At 45.0% G+C, this 17,383-nt stretch overlaps 1 protein-coding gene across 1 annotated transcript; it reads left to right on the top strand.

Annotated features, from left to right (window-relative positions):
• Nucleotides 1-8,300: 8,300 nt before the first annotated feature.
• On the top strand, nucleotides 8,301-16,163 carry gpr37b (G protein-coupled receptor 37b). Its single transcript, XM_031583108.1, has 2 exons — nucleotides 8,301-10,120; nucleotides 15,157-16,163. Exons 1-2 carry the CDS (start codon nucleotides 9,038-9,040, stop codon nucleotides 15,982-15,984), a joined length of 1,911 nt encoding a protein of 636 aa, XP_031438968.1. The 5' UTR covers nucleotides 8,301-9,037; the 3' UTR covers nucleotides 15,985-16,163.
• The last annotated feature ends 1,220 nt before the right edge of the window (nucleotides 16,164-17,383 follow it).

Raw genomic sequence — 17,383 nt, forward strand, 5'->3', positions numbered from 1 at the left:
GATTCAAAGCCAAAATATTCTTTAATGAGGCATATAATAGCTTGGTGGGTCGTGTCCTTTCACCCCTAAATGTAGCACTGGCTGCCATGGAGCTAGTCCTGGCTGTCTCTATATATATGCCCACACCGCCACAGCACATCCCACTGGGCAGCCTAATTAGCTTAATTGGCCATTTTACTAGTTGTTGAGGATCCTGAGAGGGGTAAGAAGCAGACATCTGACTCCAGCAGAATGGAGAGGTCAAGCTATAAATGTAGCAGCTCAGCTATGTGGTATTACTGTCACCCTTTTTCCCCCCTGAAGGCCAATTTATAATCCAGGTGACAAGTGTCCCTCAACAACAAATGACGTAAAATAAACTAAATGTTTGGTAGAGCATCGCAGACCATGTCGCATACATCAAAACATTTTAAAGGGTGCAAACATTGAAAGTTTTTTCACTCACTCTGATTGGATGAGAAATAATTTGATCATCTGGCTAGGTAATGTTCGCATCCTATGTAGCTAGCGGTACCAACTGTAACCTTCATGTTTGATGACACACAGACTTCAGTCAGTTAATGACAAGATTACAGAAGTTTAAAGACTGTTCTGTCTGTCTTCTGTGGTCAATACGACTTGAACTGCTTGTTACCTATTAGTTAGCTAGGTAGCTGACTTGCCATAGAAACTACATGTTACGTTCTGACCCAGTATTTCATCAGCATCAAACTATGAAAGCCCACAGGTGCTGTGCTACCACCAGACCCTCTTCCTTTTTGTTGAGCAACACTATCCACCAGCCTATCGCCTGGTCTAGGAATTCACCTTTACTCTTCCTTCTCTTTCTATTTTACTACCTCTATGCCTGTATGTGTAACGGAGGTTATCTTCCCCTCGCTGTTTCACTCTGCGTTGTGTTTGTTTAAGAAGGACACAGACACCGACCTGATGTTCACACGTTTATTGTTGCTTCCAGGAATCCTGATACATGCAAATGACGAACATAAAATCCGTTGGACAGAGATAGCAAGTCGCTCAGCTCCTCTGTCTTATACATTCGAAGAAAGAGCTAACACGTGCACAAAACACACAAGTGCAAAACGTGACCCACCTGATACATGCAAATGACGAACATAAAATCCGTTGGACAGAGTTAGCAAGTCGCTCAGCTCCTGTCAATACAAATCAGGCAAGCCACTTAAAACAATATGCACAAAACAAGCTCACATGTAGGCTAGCTAACTCACTAGCGTGTGTCTGCAGGACGTGTACCTACCTCTGTCTTATACATTAGAAGAAAGAGACAGAGGAAAGGAAGAACCCAGAGACAACCTCTCAATCACACCCACTTCAATACATTGTATCCAAATAATACTCGGGAACCAATAATCTGCACCTTGACCGTGCTAGAGAATTAACCCATGAAGGGAGGAAAATTCAGGGAAGCACATTAAACCCTGTTACATATGCATGCATCCGTGTATGTATGTAGGCCTACGTATTGTAGCGACCTGATGGGTCTGGAGGTCGGGACAGAGGAACACAACCCTTGTTAGGTGAAAATTCACCCTAGTTACCTCAGGACTCCGGAGCTGCATATAAGTATATTTATTAGACAAACAACAATTGCAATCGGGCTCACCCCCAGCACAAGGCTGAAAGTGAAGCAATGATAAACACATCGCACAAGGTTTATATAGACAGAAGTTAAGCGTTCAGCAGAGATAACCACGTGGTGGATTTCTGACGTCCGAGGCAAGGATGGAAGTTTTGCCAGGTCGGAAGAAGCACAGTTCGATCCTTCTTATCACTTCTGGTCTAAACATGCTCTTGTACATATGCAGACTAAGTGGCACCTAATATTCTAAGTTACACACACGCAGAAACACAGAAAAGCCATGTTCCTGCTTACATAAGTATATGATTCATATAAGGTAATTAATAATACAAGGCACTTGATTATTATATTCTTAAGTCATTCAACTGCCGGTTGATTGCTGGCACGCTGCCAAACATCGAGACGGCCGCGTCACATACACCCCAATCGTCCTCGTGGTTGGCAGCTCAGTGAGAGAGGGGCGGGTCCCCCAGTGGATATGTAAACTCAGCCGGGTGAGATAGGGGCGGGTCCCCCAGTGGATATGTAAACTCAGCCGGGTGAGATAGGGGCGGGTCCCCCAGTGGATATGTATATATGTGAAGTGCACTCTTTTCCTTTTCTTGGATCTTGAGGCATAGTGTTCTGCTTTGATTAAGGCTCATCGCAGCCTGTGTTCTACGAGTAAAGATAAGCTGGTATCAGCACATCCGTTACAGTATGTATGTATGTATGTATGTATGTATGTATGTATGTATGTATGTATGTATGTATGTATAGGCCTATGTATGTATGTATGTAGGCCTATGTATGTATGTAGACAGGCAGGTTGTCCATCCAATCATTTAATCCCGGGATGATTTAAATGATTGGACAGGCCTTATACAGCCCTGTGGCTGCGCCATTTTGATGACCTCATTTCCTGTTACACCCCCCTATCCAACCATAAATCTACCTGTTGAACTCCCCTATATCGGCACAATGTCAACATGCAAACTATCCAACTGAATGGGTATTATTGACAAGGCTATGGTTTGAGAATTCATTCTTTCCACAGATCAATAGGTCAGTAGGTCACTAGTTATGGCTGTTATGGCTGTTTGCATTGCCAATTTCACAACAAAGAATGTTTGTTATTTGGTGAAACGGCACTTTACCAAAAGCCAGAGCACATTCTATTCAAATAGCCATTGGGATAAGGTGAGAAAAGTTATCAAAAGGTTATTATCAGAAGATCAAAACTCATTAGATTAAATGTTCACACTACAAGAAATATATCAGTAGTTCTGAGACACTGTGTAGTAAGCAGGAGTGTGGTTGATGAGGATCTATAATTTGATAGCTGATCATTTAATGGACTGTAACATTACAACTCATTTAGTTAACAGTATACAGTGCAGTTCTGAATCATAGGGGTGCAATACTGGTCCAAAAGTGGTCCCTGAATGGAAATGTTAAGCTCTGGTGTGTGTGTGTGTGTGTGTGTGTGTGTGTGTGTGTGTGTGTGTGTGTGTGTGTGTGTGTGTGTGTGTGTGTGTGTGTGTGTGTGTGTGTGTTCACCTCTTGGCTTGTTGGTGTCTTAGTTAGATGTTGCCAAAACAATATTTAACAAGACATATAATATGAAGAGAGAAATTGTAGTGTGATCACTCATCTTACACATGCCTGTCAAGTAATGTCTTGTCTCGTCCAGCTTCACCAACCAAATTTTAACAACATTTCTCACTGCTATCCATCTATCCATCCATCCATCCATCCATCCATCAATCCATCCGTCCGTCCATCAGTTCTATGCATGCCTCTGTGCAAGTCTTCATATTCCACAGATTGCTGATGTGTTGTTTTTTCTCTCTTCAAGCTCTGTGCCACTGAGGCGTGTGTTGGAGGCACAGCCGACAGTCCTACAGATTATCCGCTATTCCCTAACAAGATGAAGACGCAGAGTCAATGATCCTGGCACCCTCCAACAATTCAATACAAACTGGGAGCTCTAACAAGCTATTGATATCAGAGGTCATGCAGAATAGATGTGGTAACTGTCGTATGTTGCTTTTGGTTGCTACTTTCTCAGTAAAGTGCTGATGCACAAGGAGGAGAGGATCTGAAGTGCAAACTACTCATTTCTTTTGCATAGAAAACGTCAATTGTAAATTAAAGGAGAGCATTGGAAAGAACGCTCTGTTGAAGACTATGGTGTGTGTGTGTGTGTCTTGAGAAAGACAGCGAAAAAGAATATGTGTTCTTTCCTTGCCCTAAAAATGCTGTCCTACCTGCTCTGCAGGGCTGTGTGTATCAGTCCATGATTAAAATGGGTGCAGCAGCTTGCAGGCCGATGAAAGGTGTTCCTCCTAGATTCCACCCACTCTATCTCCCTCTCTCGGCTGCCCTGGCTTGGGTTGCGATTGGGCAGAGAGTCAAGCGGGCCTCATTTTACCTCCGTAATGGAGACAATCTTGGGGTGATAGATTTTTTTATGAGGTGCCCACAGCCAGGTATCCACCATGAAGAGACGATATTGCTCTTCTTCACCATGGAACAAACCGCACTTCGGCCACCATTACAAATTGCAGTGCAGTGCAATGTTGCCACCTAGTGAAGAGCACCGGAACAAACTTTGCAACAAACACCAGAGAAGAAACGAGGAAAGGAAAGTATCACTTCTTGTACATTTCAGGCTGAGAGGCAAGTGCTTTTGACTGTGTTATTTCAGAGGCTGATGAGATTGAATGGGGATGTGTTGAGTGATCTCTTCCCAGTTGGGCTGGATTTTCCCCTCCATCACCCTGCTTGTCTCCCACACTCAGAGCCCTAATCTCTCTCATCTCGCCTCCCTGCTGGCATTGGAACCCAGTCACAGAATGACTATGCATGACATGTTTCTATGCATGCGCGAGTGTGTGTGTGTGTGTGTGTGTGTGTGTATATATGTGCATACATGCATGTGTGTGTATATATGTGTGTGTGTGTGTGTGTGTGTGTGTGTGTGTTGGGGGTGGAGGGGGGGGGGGTCTGCTTGACATTAAAGTTGGTCATGGCATGAGATTTATCTTTTCAACCATGACATGACATTTGGGAATGCCATTTCCTCCACATTATCCGACCTCCGCCATCATTTATCATAAATGCATCTCTGTATGGACTTCTAGCTGGACTTTATTTTTTTAATAACTGTAAAAAAGACATCTGAAATCCCCATTCCTAGACCTCCTCCTAGCTCTTCACAGTCTTCTCCTCAGTACACTGTGTAAGTAGAGGACTGTTTTGTTACTGTGGGAACGACTGCTTTTCCTCAGCTTGTCTGCGGCATCGCCATCTCACTAAGAACACAGCAGTAGTCTGCTTGGAAAATATCCCAGTTCCTCAGCGAATCCCTAAAATCTCAAATATCTGCTCTCTTGTCACATCTGCATCGCCCAGAGACACTGCTGGATTGCCTGTTGGCTCAGCTGGAGCTAGCAGCCAAAGCCCTGGTGGAGCAGACCCCGCGCTGGATGTGGTTTCAGCCCTGGCAGGGGCCTGGGATCAGGTGTCAGTGGGCTGATTGGAGAAGAGTGAAGGCTCCTTCCTGTGTTCCTGAGCAGCATGGAGAGGCTCCTCTCCAGTGACCTTTGGAGAGGAGCAGAGCCTTGGCTTTGGGCTTAAAGAACTCAGGCTGTCAGCAGAAGCTCACTGCATTCTAGGTGTGACTGTGCCATTACACAGTGTGTGTGTGTGTGTGTGTGTGTGTGTGTGTGTGTGTGTGTGTGTGTGTGTGTGTGTGTGTGTGTGTGTGTGTGTGTGTGTGTGTGTGTGTGTGTGTGTGTGTGTGTGTGATAGAGTGAGAATGTCAAGGTGGACATTTTGCAAGGGTGTTAGCATATGCTTCTCTGCGTGGTATTTTTTCATAAGGATGAGCATCCGTTTAACAACACCATTCATATATTTCTGAAAACTACAAGAACAAAAGCAGACAACTGAGGTCTTGGCTTTTACAAATTTCGAGACAAATGAGAAACCAAGACAAATGGATCCTCCTCCCCTTTCCCCCTCAGTAATTCAATTGCACAAGCAGTTCTGGTTTAATGATGTGCAGGGGAATATCCTGAATATCCTACCATCCTACTGTGTAGTATGTCCTGTGGAAAAACAAAACCAATGAATAAACATGACTTATGTATACCTTCAGATTTCTGCAAGAGGTTATTGTAAGCATTATCATTTTTTTATTGTTTAGCAATTGTCACCTTTAAGTGAAAATATCCCAGTTATTTTCAGGGTTTTTTAATACTCTTCAAGTGTGACATCTTGGAATAATGTTTATTTCATTATTCATTACTTATCATCTATTATTTCCACATGAACACATTTTACATCATCATATGCATACTCAAAACACAATTCTACAGAACTGAGAGCAATTCTCTCCCAATCACCAGTTCAAAATTGACCTGGGACAACACTCTGCCGTGAGTCTCTCTGGAGACTTAGAAGGCAAATGAGATTGGCTCAGGCCCATTCAAATGCTTGAATAATGATCATCAGGAGGCCCACATCACACCTCTGAGGTCCATCACAGCATACATGATTGGTTCCACACACATAAAAACATTTTAGTCAGAGTAGCTCTGTTTCATGAGGATCTCTCTTTCCCTCTCTTTCTATCTATCTCTTTCTGCCCCTCACTTCCTCTCTCTCTCTCCTTCTCTTTCTGTCTTTCTTTCTTTCTCTATCTTTCTCTCCACCTCTTTCTTTGTCTCTGTTTCGCCCTCCCTCTCTCTGTTCCTATCACTGGAGGATATTGAATCTAAATGGCACAGTCAAGCCTCAGTAATTGGCGTCCCTAAAGAAAAAAGTGGGAGCGGTTGGGAGTGGAGAATGTCGTCGCCGATGGCTGCCACTCTGCGGTGATTGTGCAGGCGTGTGCAACAGAGAATGACATGATTTTGCTCAACCTGTCGGCTGATGCATAGTCCCATTCGTCTCCCTCCCTCATAGTACACAAGCTGGGTGAGCTGATAAATGGGTGGCTGTAGGAGGGAGGGAGGGTTTTTTACCGTCACCTCCCCACCCCCTGCTTTGCTTTGACTCTTGGTTTCACAGCAACATCAATACAATTCAAGAATCTATGAGTTGGAGAGTGATCTGGCATAAAGCCAGATCTTGGCGTATCAGCGTCTATTTCGCAAGATAAATATCACTTTCTCTCTAATCTATTCTCTCTTAAAAAAAAACATTGACTTGAGAAATAGGCTGTCAAGGAAACAGAAGTAATGTGCTCATACTGACACTGTGTACTGTTTCCAGAGCAGTAATGAGTCATGTCAAATAAAGGCAGGTCGTGCCTTATGATCCTTGCTTGGTTTATGGTGACATCACTGACTTATCGACTTTATAATGTTCCAAGGTTGTTACAGCTCTCGCTGGTAATAGCCTCTTTCTCCTTCTCTGCTTTTCTGCCACCAGGGTGCGCAATTTAGCTTTATATCCCCACACCTCTGCTTTCTTCATAAAGGGATGATGTTTCTATCTATTCCATGCAGCTCCATCAACTATATGAATGTATGAATCACTTCAGAGCACGTTTTGAAAACTGTGTGTTCTAAATGTATTTCTCTTGTTCACTGTATTCTTGTGTACAGAAAAGGTCTATCTATATGACATAGCCCGAGGGTAGGCTTTGCAGCAAAACAGGGTACTAAAGGGAGGATTTTTGATAAATGATTAAGTGTTCCTAAAACATTAATGTGCTGTTAAGACCAATCAACTTTAACAAGTACATAATTAATTAATTTGATACATATGTAAGATGGAGCATAAAATCTTCATGACCTCACACACGCTCTTCCCAGAGGAAATAAACATGAAATATAAATAATAACTTATCACCTTCAGGCAATAAGTGGAGCCTCCCTTCGGTGATTATGTTGAGTTTTTATCTATCTATCTATTTATTTATTTATTTCTGTTTGTTATCATCTTGGATGCAGTGTTGACCCAATCAATCACATTCCAGTTGGTCCCCCAGTGGTATCTGGCTCAGGCCGTTCGGTGTTTGTGGGGAGAAGAAAAAAATGACGAGGATCCAGTTTGCTGCCAACTTCGACAGCCAGCCCTCGGCACCTGCAGTACACCCAGTCTGTAACACCCACATGCTATGCCAACTCCCGGCCCTCGCTGGTTATGAGAGGCAAGAATCAGAGGAAGCTGATACATAAATAGCCTGAAGACTTGCAGGGCCATATGCAGTATTAGACATACCACTATCCGGATACAGTGTGTGCAGATCTGTATAGCTAGCTAATTCATTGGTAATATTGAGCAACCTTATAGTTACAAAAGAAAACTATTTTGGACTCTGCAAACATCTTTGGGACTAGTTTACTGGTAGCAGTTTGTAACCCCCAAGGACAAGTTTGATCCTGTCCAGCCACAGAAAAGATGTTTTGCATTGCTGACAGAATGGAAACTTGTTAAAGTGCCAATATATTCTGTTCTTTGTCAGAGATCAAATGAAACGCAGATCTAGATTTGGCCTCATAGACTAGAAGGATTATTTCCTGCACATACATGACAATCTAATGGATATTATAATGCTGCAAACTGATACTTTTTTGGTAATATCACATTGTCCTGTGTTGTCATATGGATCCTTACCAGACAACTTCAGCGTTGTCTTATAATCACCCGATCAATGCAGTACATGTATTCTCCCAGACAGATCATGTTGTAGGCTTTCTTTGCATCACTAGCAATTTGGTGTAAAATGTTCTCTCTGACATGCGTAATTAACAACGAGAATAAATGTATTACGCACAGAAGCGGGCGTGGTTGCCTGCCAGCTGCTGTGGTCTGGAGGGGTGATGCTGATGGATTTGGTTTGACAGATCAGGGTTAGCCGCCGGGGGAGTCCATTTTCTTGCCGAGTCCTCACCGAGGCGCTCACTGGCGGAGCCTCTCTTGTTAGGATACGCTCAGCACCTCCCCAGCTGTGTGACACACAGACCGTGTATCCCTTATACCCCGCTGCCGTGCACGGAGGAGAAAAGCACAACAACCCACTGCACCGCATCAGCATCCAGGAAAACTTCAGGTTGCCGCACCCAAGGAATATGAAATGCAACCATTTTGTTGTATTGCGATGGGTTTGCCACTGCCCTCCCTGAGCTGGAGCAGCTTTGTGTGCAAGGATACCTCGCTTGACAAGGAATAGCACCTGGAGCTACTTCGCCGAGAGAGAAAAGTCAAAAGAGGATATTGCCACAAACTGGATTACAAAGTACAAGGACCACACACCGATCTGACGCATCGCTTATGATCGGATTAAAATAACAAAGCGTGCTTGCTTTACAAGAATATACAGGAAGTTTGTTTACAGGTGGCGCAAGTAATGACACGAGATTTAGTCTGCATTTCGCCGGCGTTTATGGGGTTGAATCAGACCAGATTTTCATTCAACTACTAAAATAATATCTAGATTAAATGGCTCGGACAATGCAGATGTTGCTTGGACAAGCGGTGCTGCTCTTTTGGGGAAACGTTTATGTGGTATCGTTCAGGAATGATGGTCCCATACGAACCAAAGACACTGAGAATGATTTTTGCAACAGTACATGCAGAGCAGCCTTTGGCTCCAACGGAGAAAGTATCACTCAACACAAACCTAAAGCCGTTCACAGTACAGAGCGCCACGCCACAGGTGTGCCCTTGATGGTAGCCAACGGGTCACCAGTGAAGAGTGTAGATGCATCATTCTCTAAAATCCATCATGTTACTGTAAGAGAGATTAAGCACGCCGGGCATAAACATCTCTCAAGTAACGGAACAGAAAGAGGAGAAGGCTCAGTCGAAACCAAAAACAAGCACTCAAGGCGACACATGAGAAAAAAGTTGAATAGCGAGATGCCTGCTGCCATGGGAACGCCAGGTGGACATAATAACACTAAGCCCCCTTCAATGAGCAGGCGAGGACTGCACAAGAGGAACCACCGAAGGAAAAGAGGAACAAAAGACGACGAAAAGAAAGGACACAAAAGCGGGAGAAAAGGGATAAACACCAGCGCCGCCGCTTTCACGCGCCCTGAAACTTCTGTCAACGTGTTGAGTGCCCCTTTCACTATGTGGCAGCCTCCGCCAAAACTCATGGCCCTTACGTCCACAAATTTCCCGTTCGATTTGACCAAGAGTGGCGAGTATCACACTAAGCAAGATGAAGAAGAGGACCCGTGGGATATGACCCCTATGACACCTCCATATGAGCTGGATAATGAGGAGGAATATTTCCCAAATCCCTTCTATCCAGTCACAAGAGAAACATTTGGAGCATACGCCATCATGTGTGTGTCCATCATCATTTTCCTGGTCGGAATAGTCGGTAACATTGCAATAATGTGCATTGTTTGCCACAACTACTACATGAGGAGTATCTCTAATTCTCTATTGGCCAACTTGGCCATATGGGATTTTGTAATGCTCTTCTTCTGTCTGCCTCTTGTGGTTTTTCATGAGCTGACAAAGACGTGGCTCTTGGGCCAGTTCACTTGTAAAGTGATACCATACATTGAGGTAAATATGACATGTAGCTATTCATTTTCATCCTCCTTATTATCATTATACTAGTTTGTGGCAGTAGTTGACAGTATTTCAATCTCTTCAATGTTGTCAAATGTCAACATCTCATTGCTGCAGGGTTTATTGGAAAAAACAGCTTCGCAGTTCCACTACCTAAAGCCATCACACCCATAAATACAAAAGAGTGATAGATGCGATTTGATCACATTCGAATATCACCATGACTACTTGGGCCGTCCCCTGTCACACATGGCCTGTACGTTGAGTGGTGCTACCACCCTGCCCTCAGGACAACCCTGCAAACAATTTCTCTCTCTCTTTTCTCTCTCGCTGTGCTTCATAATCCTGGCAGATCAGCTTTTTCTCTCACCCTGGGTGCCAGCCGTCATTCGATCAGTGCTAGAGCACCACACCCATTCTCAGCCCAGCTCTCATTTTACACAAATTGGGTGTCACTTGCATTTTGCTGCAAAACTGGGAAGCATACCTCGCCGTATGCATCTGTTTGAAACTGGAAACAAAAGCTTTTCTGTCCCGTCCTGACATGGTGCCAACAGTGTGTGTATATGTGTGTGAGTGTGCATCAGGTTGCCATTGTGTTAAGGGGTGCTGAGGCTTTCTCTAGGGCAGAGAGGAGTTTGAATGCCGGACCTTAGACACAGCAGTTCTGTGAGGCAGGATGGTGGCAGTGTGTGAATAGTGCTTGATGTATAGCCCCTGTATAGCCAAGGGACCCTCTCTGACAATAGAGGGGCTAAATTAGATTTCTTGCACTGTAGCAAGCTTTTGAAAGAGACTGTGTGTGTGTGTGTGTGTGTGTGTGTGTGTGTGTGTGTGTGTGTGTGTGTGTGTGTGTGTGTGTGTGTGTGTGTGTGTGTGTGTGTGTGTGTGTGTGTGTGTGTGCGCGCGCCTACATATATACATATCTGTATCTTAGTTTATGCATACATGTGTGTGCGTGTGCTTGTGTGTTTTTTTATATGTCTGTTTCAATATACATTGCAGCTTGTATTCGGTGGTTTAACACATTCATTGTTGCTAGAAAATGCACGTTATGTGTATGTGTGTGAGTGTACAGATTGATGTGTGAACATTATTGTTTAAGAGAGTGTCGAGACAGGGATTGTCCTATGTATTGAGAGTCTTGCTGCAATTGCTGTGGTGTGTTAGTGTGGATTGGATCGTAGGGCAGATGGGCTGTGGTTGAATTTGGGTTAAGTGTTGAGTGGAGTCAGTCTGCAGAGAGGACGTGTAGAGAGAGGGAGAGGTAGCCTCAAGCTGCATTACTCACTGCCTGGTGTAACTCAGAGAGTGAGCACACACACAGATGGTCACACACACACACACGCGCACACACATGCACACACACACACATACACAGGCCTACATATACATTCATGCATGCTCAGATACACATGCATGCTCAGAGAACACACACACACATTCACACACATGCATGCATATTCATGCATAAAAAGACAGGATCACATAGACATGTGGGCATGTTCATACATTTAGACACTAATTTGTGCACAGATACAGAGACATACTGACATAGCCCTAGATGTGTCATTCAGAGGTGCAGTGCCGTTATCATGACTCATTATTCTTGCGATCCAGGAGAGATACATATACTGTGTAGACCAGTCACTCCAGGATCTTGCGAGGGGTTTGCTGTGATTATTGCGGCCAAAAGTAGCTGAATTTGCTGCGTGAATTCTCAAAACCTATGGTTGATATTGCTGTGATTTTGAGTTATATAAAATCAAACAATCAATCTTTGAATTTGCGTGTTAAATCCTGGAAGGACTGATATACACAAGCATATATACATGCAAACATACATATATACATATCTAGGTAAGTACATGCTTAAAAACATAAACACACTTGCTCACACAGACATTCAAACACACACACACACACACACACACTACACACAACGGGCACACCCATAGTGGCCCAGTAGGGCAGTGCAGTGCAGTGATCACAGCTATCACACCACTTCAAGCGAGCAGAAACCCAGTCCTCCTTTTCGATAGCAGGGATGAGTGGAGTATCCGGGCTTTCTCTCATGCACTGGAAATGGGTGACTCAGTGGCGCTCCGATCAGCGCCAACCCACCTCTCCCAGACCGATATCCTTGCACAACCCCTTTCCTTTAGGAGAGCGTGTTCTCTGTGCCGTGCTCGTCTTTTGACTGAGGTTTTTAGGGCAAGCTCATGCCCACAGGCCTTCCGCCGGAAAAACAGCAGAGTGCAGCTCCTCTATGTGTGTGTGTGTATGTGTGTGTGTGTGTGTGTTGGTATTTTCTCATTCGCAGTGTTAAAACTGTTGTCCTTGTATATTTTATCCACGTGTATTTTTTTTTTTGTTCATATTTTATATCTTTTTTTTTTTTTAACACAGGCAATATTTTTAGACCTCTTTGAAACACGGTGGCATTCTGCCGCTCTGTGTGCTTTAACAGAAACAGAGACTCACAGTGAGGGCCCCGTCTCTGACTTGCAGGGATACAGTCTCTACACCACGGCACCAGAAGCGCAACACACTCGCACACTTATACTCACATACACACACATCTAAATACACAACACAGGCACACAGGAGTTGGCACGCTTATATACAAAATTGGAGGTGGGTCGGAGGGGGGTTTGGAATGGCAGCCCCAGTGCCGTCGGCAGCAGCTCTTTCGCAGAGCTTTCTCTTTGATATAAGACCCAACACAAAAGACGCACTGATAAGAAGCCACGCTCACAGGCGACTGAGTGTTCTATCTAGTGCTTAGCATATCTCATCGGCTCATGACACCTAATTGTGAGATATGTTAATTATTCAGTGTATGTAATTACAGCTGGTAAATAATGGATTAACTCATAATTATGCTTTTTGTGTCGCTGTCTTTTGTTTGCAGACGCAAATACACTTTGTTTAGAGATAGCTCGTCATCAAACAAGATCAAGATAGAGGAGAGAGTGTGACCAGATGAGATATAATCTGGAATCAATTGCAAACAGAGAGAGGGAAAAATTACACATGCAGAATAGGTATTAATCACTAGTTTGAGTCATCTATCACCAAGGTAACCATGTAATGCAAAGAAACAATCCAATTTAGATTCACATTCTCTGGCCCAAAAAGTATTGATTAGAGGCCATATTTCATGTCACAGTGGCAGCGCCATTACTCTCACAGCTCAGCTTTTTTTCTCTGGATTTATGATGCAGCCTGATTCTTTTTGGACCCTTTAAAAGACCATAACCATAATAGCCTTTGTCTGCGGCCCGGTCATGCAACTCGTCTCCATAATCCCATTTGTCGATAGATAAGAATTATGACTCTAGCCCAACGGCGTCAGAGCCAACAAGGCCCACTCATTTCAGTTGCATTGCCAAGGGGCCATTAAATGCGTATTAATAACAAATGCCTCCATTATTCCACAGAAAGGACTCATCCAAAAATGAATGGCCCATTATCAAAGCAGAGACAAAAATCTGAGATGCCGTCTTCAAGCTTCCTGCTGCCCTCCGACCTGTAAGATATCAAGCCTACTGTCTGCGCTGCCAAGCACAGAATAGAGACGAGGTTTAGGCCCCTCAGAGTGTTTGCAATAGTGAGCATGAACCATGAGGACAGAGACAAGAGACGGTTTCGTAGACACGACCTCATATTATGTATTATTGACCAACAATGCGAGGACACCTTCATGCAGCACCTTGAATTTTAGTCCAACTCTAATCCTCAGTGCTGCAGAACGCACAGCTTGTTTAGCTGTTGTTTTCCCCTCCCTCCCTCCCTCTCTCTCTCACTCTCTCTTTCTCTTGGAACGTGGATCAAAGCGGTCCTCCCCTGCACGTTTGACAGTGTTTAGTGCAGCTTCGTTCCAACGCTCAGGTGATGAAATATTCACACTGTTTACACCTCGCCCCGGTGCCAAGGTGGCAATATGGATCACAGTTCAACCGTACAAGCAACCGAGGCGCACAGGGCAGCGCCCCAGTCGGGCACGGACGTCTCGCTGTTCTCTCCTCCCGAGCCGGGAAGGTGAAGGTTATTTGTGTTTGCCCTGTCAGAGACGAACTCTGAGAGCGAGGCGGTGGCTTTTTCCAGCTAATTAAATAATGGCTGTTCATTCCCCCGTAATGGCTGTTTCTGCATATCTTTTGTGCCCATTCTCTATGTGAGTGGTTATTAGGTATGCTGGTCCTGTTTCCTCCATTCAGTGCGATAGCGCTAAAAACAGAGCTCGGCATCCTTTTAGTGCATAACGTCCTTTTGAGGCTTGGAAAACATATTTCCCCTAATTGCATTGCCCTTGATGCTGATGGCTTTGATTCACACGCAATTACATTGAGAAAGCCAGACGTAGCCATCGTGTCGTTTTGCTGGGTGTGGGCATTAGAATCAATTGTGGTCTGTTGGGGCGGGGGTAACCGATGGCCAAGCATTTTCTCCCTTTGTCCTTTTCATTAGTGCCATGCAGGTCTGCTGTTTGTTCATAATTCATGGCAAATCTCCCGTCTCCCTCGCTCGGCAGGAAGTCGCTGTTTAGTGCGCTTTAGTTGGACCACGGAGGGCCATCTGTTAGCCATTTATAATTAAGACTGGGGGCCCCTCCAAAGGTTTGCTGATTTCAGTGAAAAAGATACAAAAAAACACAACTTCATTGAGCTGAGCTGTGGGCTGAGAACAATTTGTTTCCCGAATCTTCGAACCTGTTGGCACCCTGTTTACAATTGGACTGGAGGGACTGACTCCAGCTGCAGTTCACAGTTTCTCTCAGTACGTAATTTGATTTAACAAGAGGAGAGACGTTCTGGCTTAGCCAAGATAATGGTCCCCATTGCATTTTACCAAATGCAGAATACATTAGCCGCACCTTTAAATCGTCTTCCAATAGTCAAAAATGTAATCTCTTTCATTATCTAAATTAGATTATCCACCATGATGTATTTGATCGTTTGTTCCCGATTATTATTCTCTGGGAGATTAAACGAGTAAATCCTCTTTTTTCTTGATGTTGTTTACAGGTCGCCTCACTGGGCGTCACCACTTTCACCCTGTGTGCGTTGTGCATCGACCGCTTCCGCGCCGCCACCAACGTGCAGATGTACTACGAAATGATCGAGAACTGCACGTCCACCGCCGCCAAACTGGCCGTCATCTGGATCGGCGCCCTCCTGCTGGCGCTGCCCGAGCTTCTGATCCGCCAGCTGGTGACGGAGGACGGCGGCCTCCCAGAGGCCCCGGTGACCGTGGAGCGTTGCGTGGTGCGCATCTCCACCTCGCTGCCGGACATGCTCTATGTGCTGGGCCTGACGTACAACAGCGCGCGGCTGTGGTGGTGCTTCGGCTGCTACTTCTGCCTGCCGACGCTCTTCACCATCGGCTGCTCACTGGTGACGGCGCGCAAGATCCGACGGGCCGAGCAGGCGTGCGCCCGCGGCAACAAGAAGCAGATCCGGCTGGAGAGCCAGATGAACTGCACGGTGGTGGCACTGGCCATCGTCTACGGCGCGTGCGTGGTCCCCGAAAACATCTGCAACATCGTGTCGGCGTACATGGCGGCGGGTGTGCCAGAGAACACCATGGAGCTGCTGCACCTGCTCAGCCAGCTGCTGCTCTTCTGCCGGGCGGCGGTGACGCCGGCCCTGCTGCTGTGCCTGTGCCGGCCGTTCGGCCGGGCCTTCCTGGAGTGCTGCTGCTGCTGCTGCGGCGAATCGTGCGGCCAGGCGCGCTCCTCGGTCACCACCAGCGACGACAACGAGCACGAGTGCACCACCGAGCTGGAGCTGTCGCCCTTCAGCACCATCCGCAGGGAGATGTCCAACTACACTGCTGTGGGCTCACACTGCTGAGGGGGTTTCGAAGGGAGTGCGGGTGGTGGGGTGACGGGGATATGTGTGGAGGTCTATGAGACCAAAACACATACAGCAAAGCCAGCTAGACCAAACCATACACATAGTCCACATACCATACATTACAGCACATAAATAAAGCTCTTGTACTGTACATTACTGTGCCAATACACATACATTCACACGTGTACTCACACTTAAACACAAAGAAATGTGACTGTGAAGGAAAGCAAATTGCAGACAGATTTGTATATACGTGTACATTCAGTTTACGTCTTTTAAAAAAAATATGTTGCTTTTGTACCGTCTTTAATATACTGAGAATTTGTGATTGTGTTTCAGTTTCCCTTTCACTGGATAAGAAAGACAAAAGATGTACTGCACTGTTAATTCTGCCGCCCTAAACAGGTTTCAGTGACACACAATGTTTTGACCTTGTGGTCTTCTTCAGGTGTACAGGTGTTCTTGCACTGCCAGTCATGTTTAGATCTGTGCTTTAATTGGTTACTATTGGTTGGTTGCGCTTAATTGGTTACTTGGTTTGCTGCCCCGCCCCTTTTTATTTTGTATACCACACTTAAAAAAAAGACTGCATTGTACTCAAAGTAATATATTATAAATGACTGAATGTTGTGTGCTGTGGTTGAACCATTTCTATTGATGAAGGTGATTCTTGTGAATCAGTCTTATGTATCCTGCTATCATGTTAGTATCTTATACATTCTAAGGAAATCTTTGTCTGTATTTGATGGGAAAAATCTGTATGCACACACACTGTCCAGTCTAGTTTCTGGTTTCTAAACTGATTTTTATATAACCAAAAAAAAAATATCTTTAATAAACAGAAACCCACAAGTCTTGTAAGCAGCAAACCTGTACATTAAAATGTCTCAAGAAAAATAATTTGAAAGCATCACGTTGTGTTTTGCGTAGCGTTGCATTGTCTTGACAGCAGTAGCACTCAGCTCTGTCAGACTTGTTCATTCTCCTCCTTTAAGACACAGGAACCATCACAACACATTTCAGTCCTCTACCCATTACTTTCTCATCTGTGGTGGTGCTCAGTGCTTTGGTGCACATGTGTCTGTTGCTGTGAGGATCAGCAGGGCTGAGTTTTTCCTCCACATAACCGAATTAGCTGTCAGGCTGCACACACTCAACAGACGCAGATGCACGTTTCCGGGTGAAATCTCTCTCTTTCAGTCCACCGAGTGATCCACTCCCACGGTGGTCTTTCATATTTCCAATGCATGTTTCTGCATTTGATGTGGCGGGAACAGAGTGTTATTGCTATTTCTGTCGGCTCTCAGGGAAGAAGCCTAGATTATAATAGGCAGACACACGCTCCCAACCACCACACCCCCCCCCTCACCCCTCCACCCCTTCCTGAAGAATGTCT

The sequence above is a fragment of the Clupea harengus genome, chromosome 16 (genome assembly GCF_900700415.2).
Source record: "Clupea harengus chromosome 16, Ch_v2.0.2, whole genome shotgun sequence".
NCBI classification, from domain to species: domain Eukaryota; kingdom Metazoa; phylum Chordata; class Actinopteri; order Clupeiformes; family Clupeidae; genus Clupea; species Clupea harengus.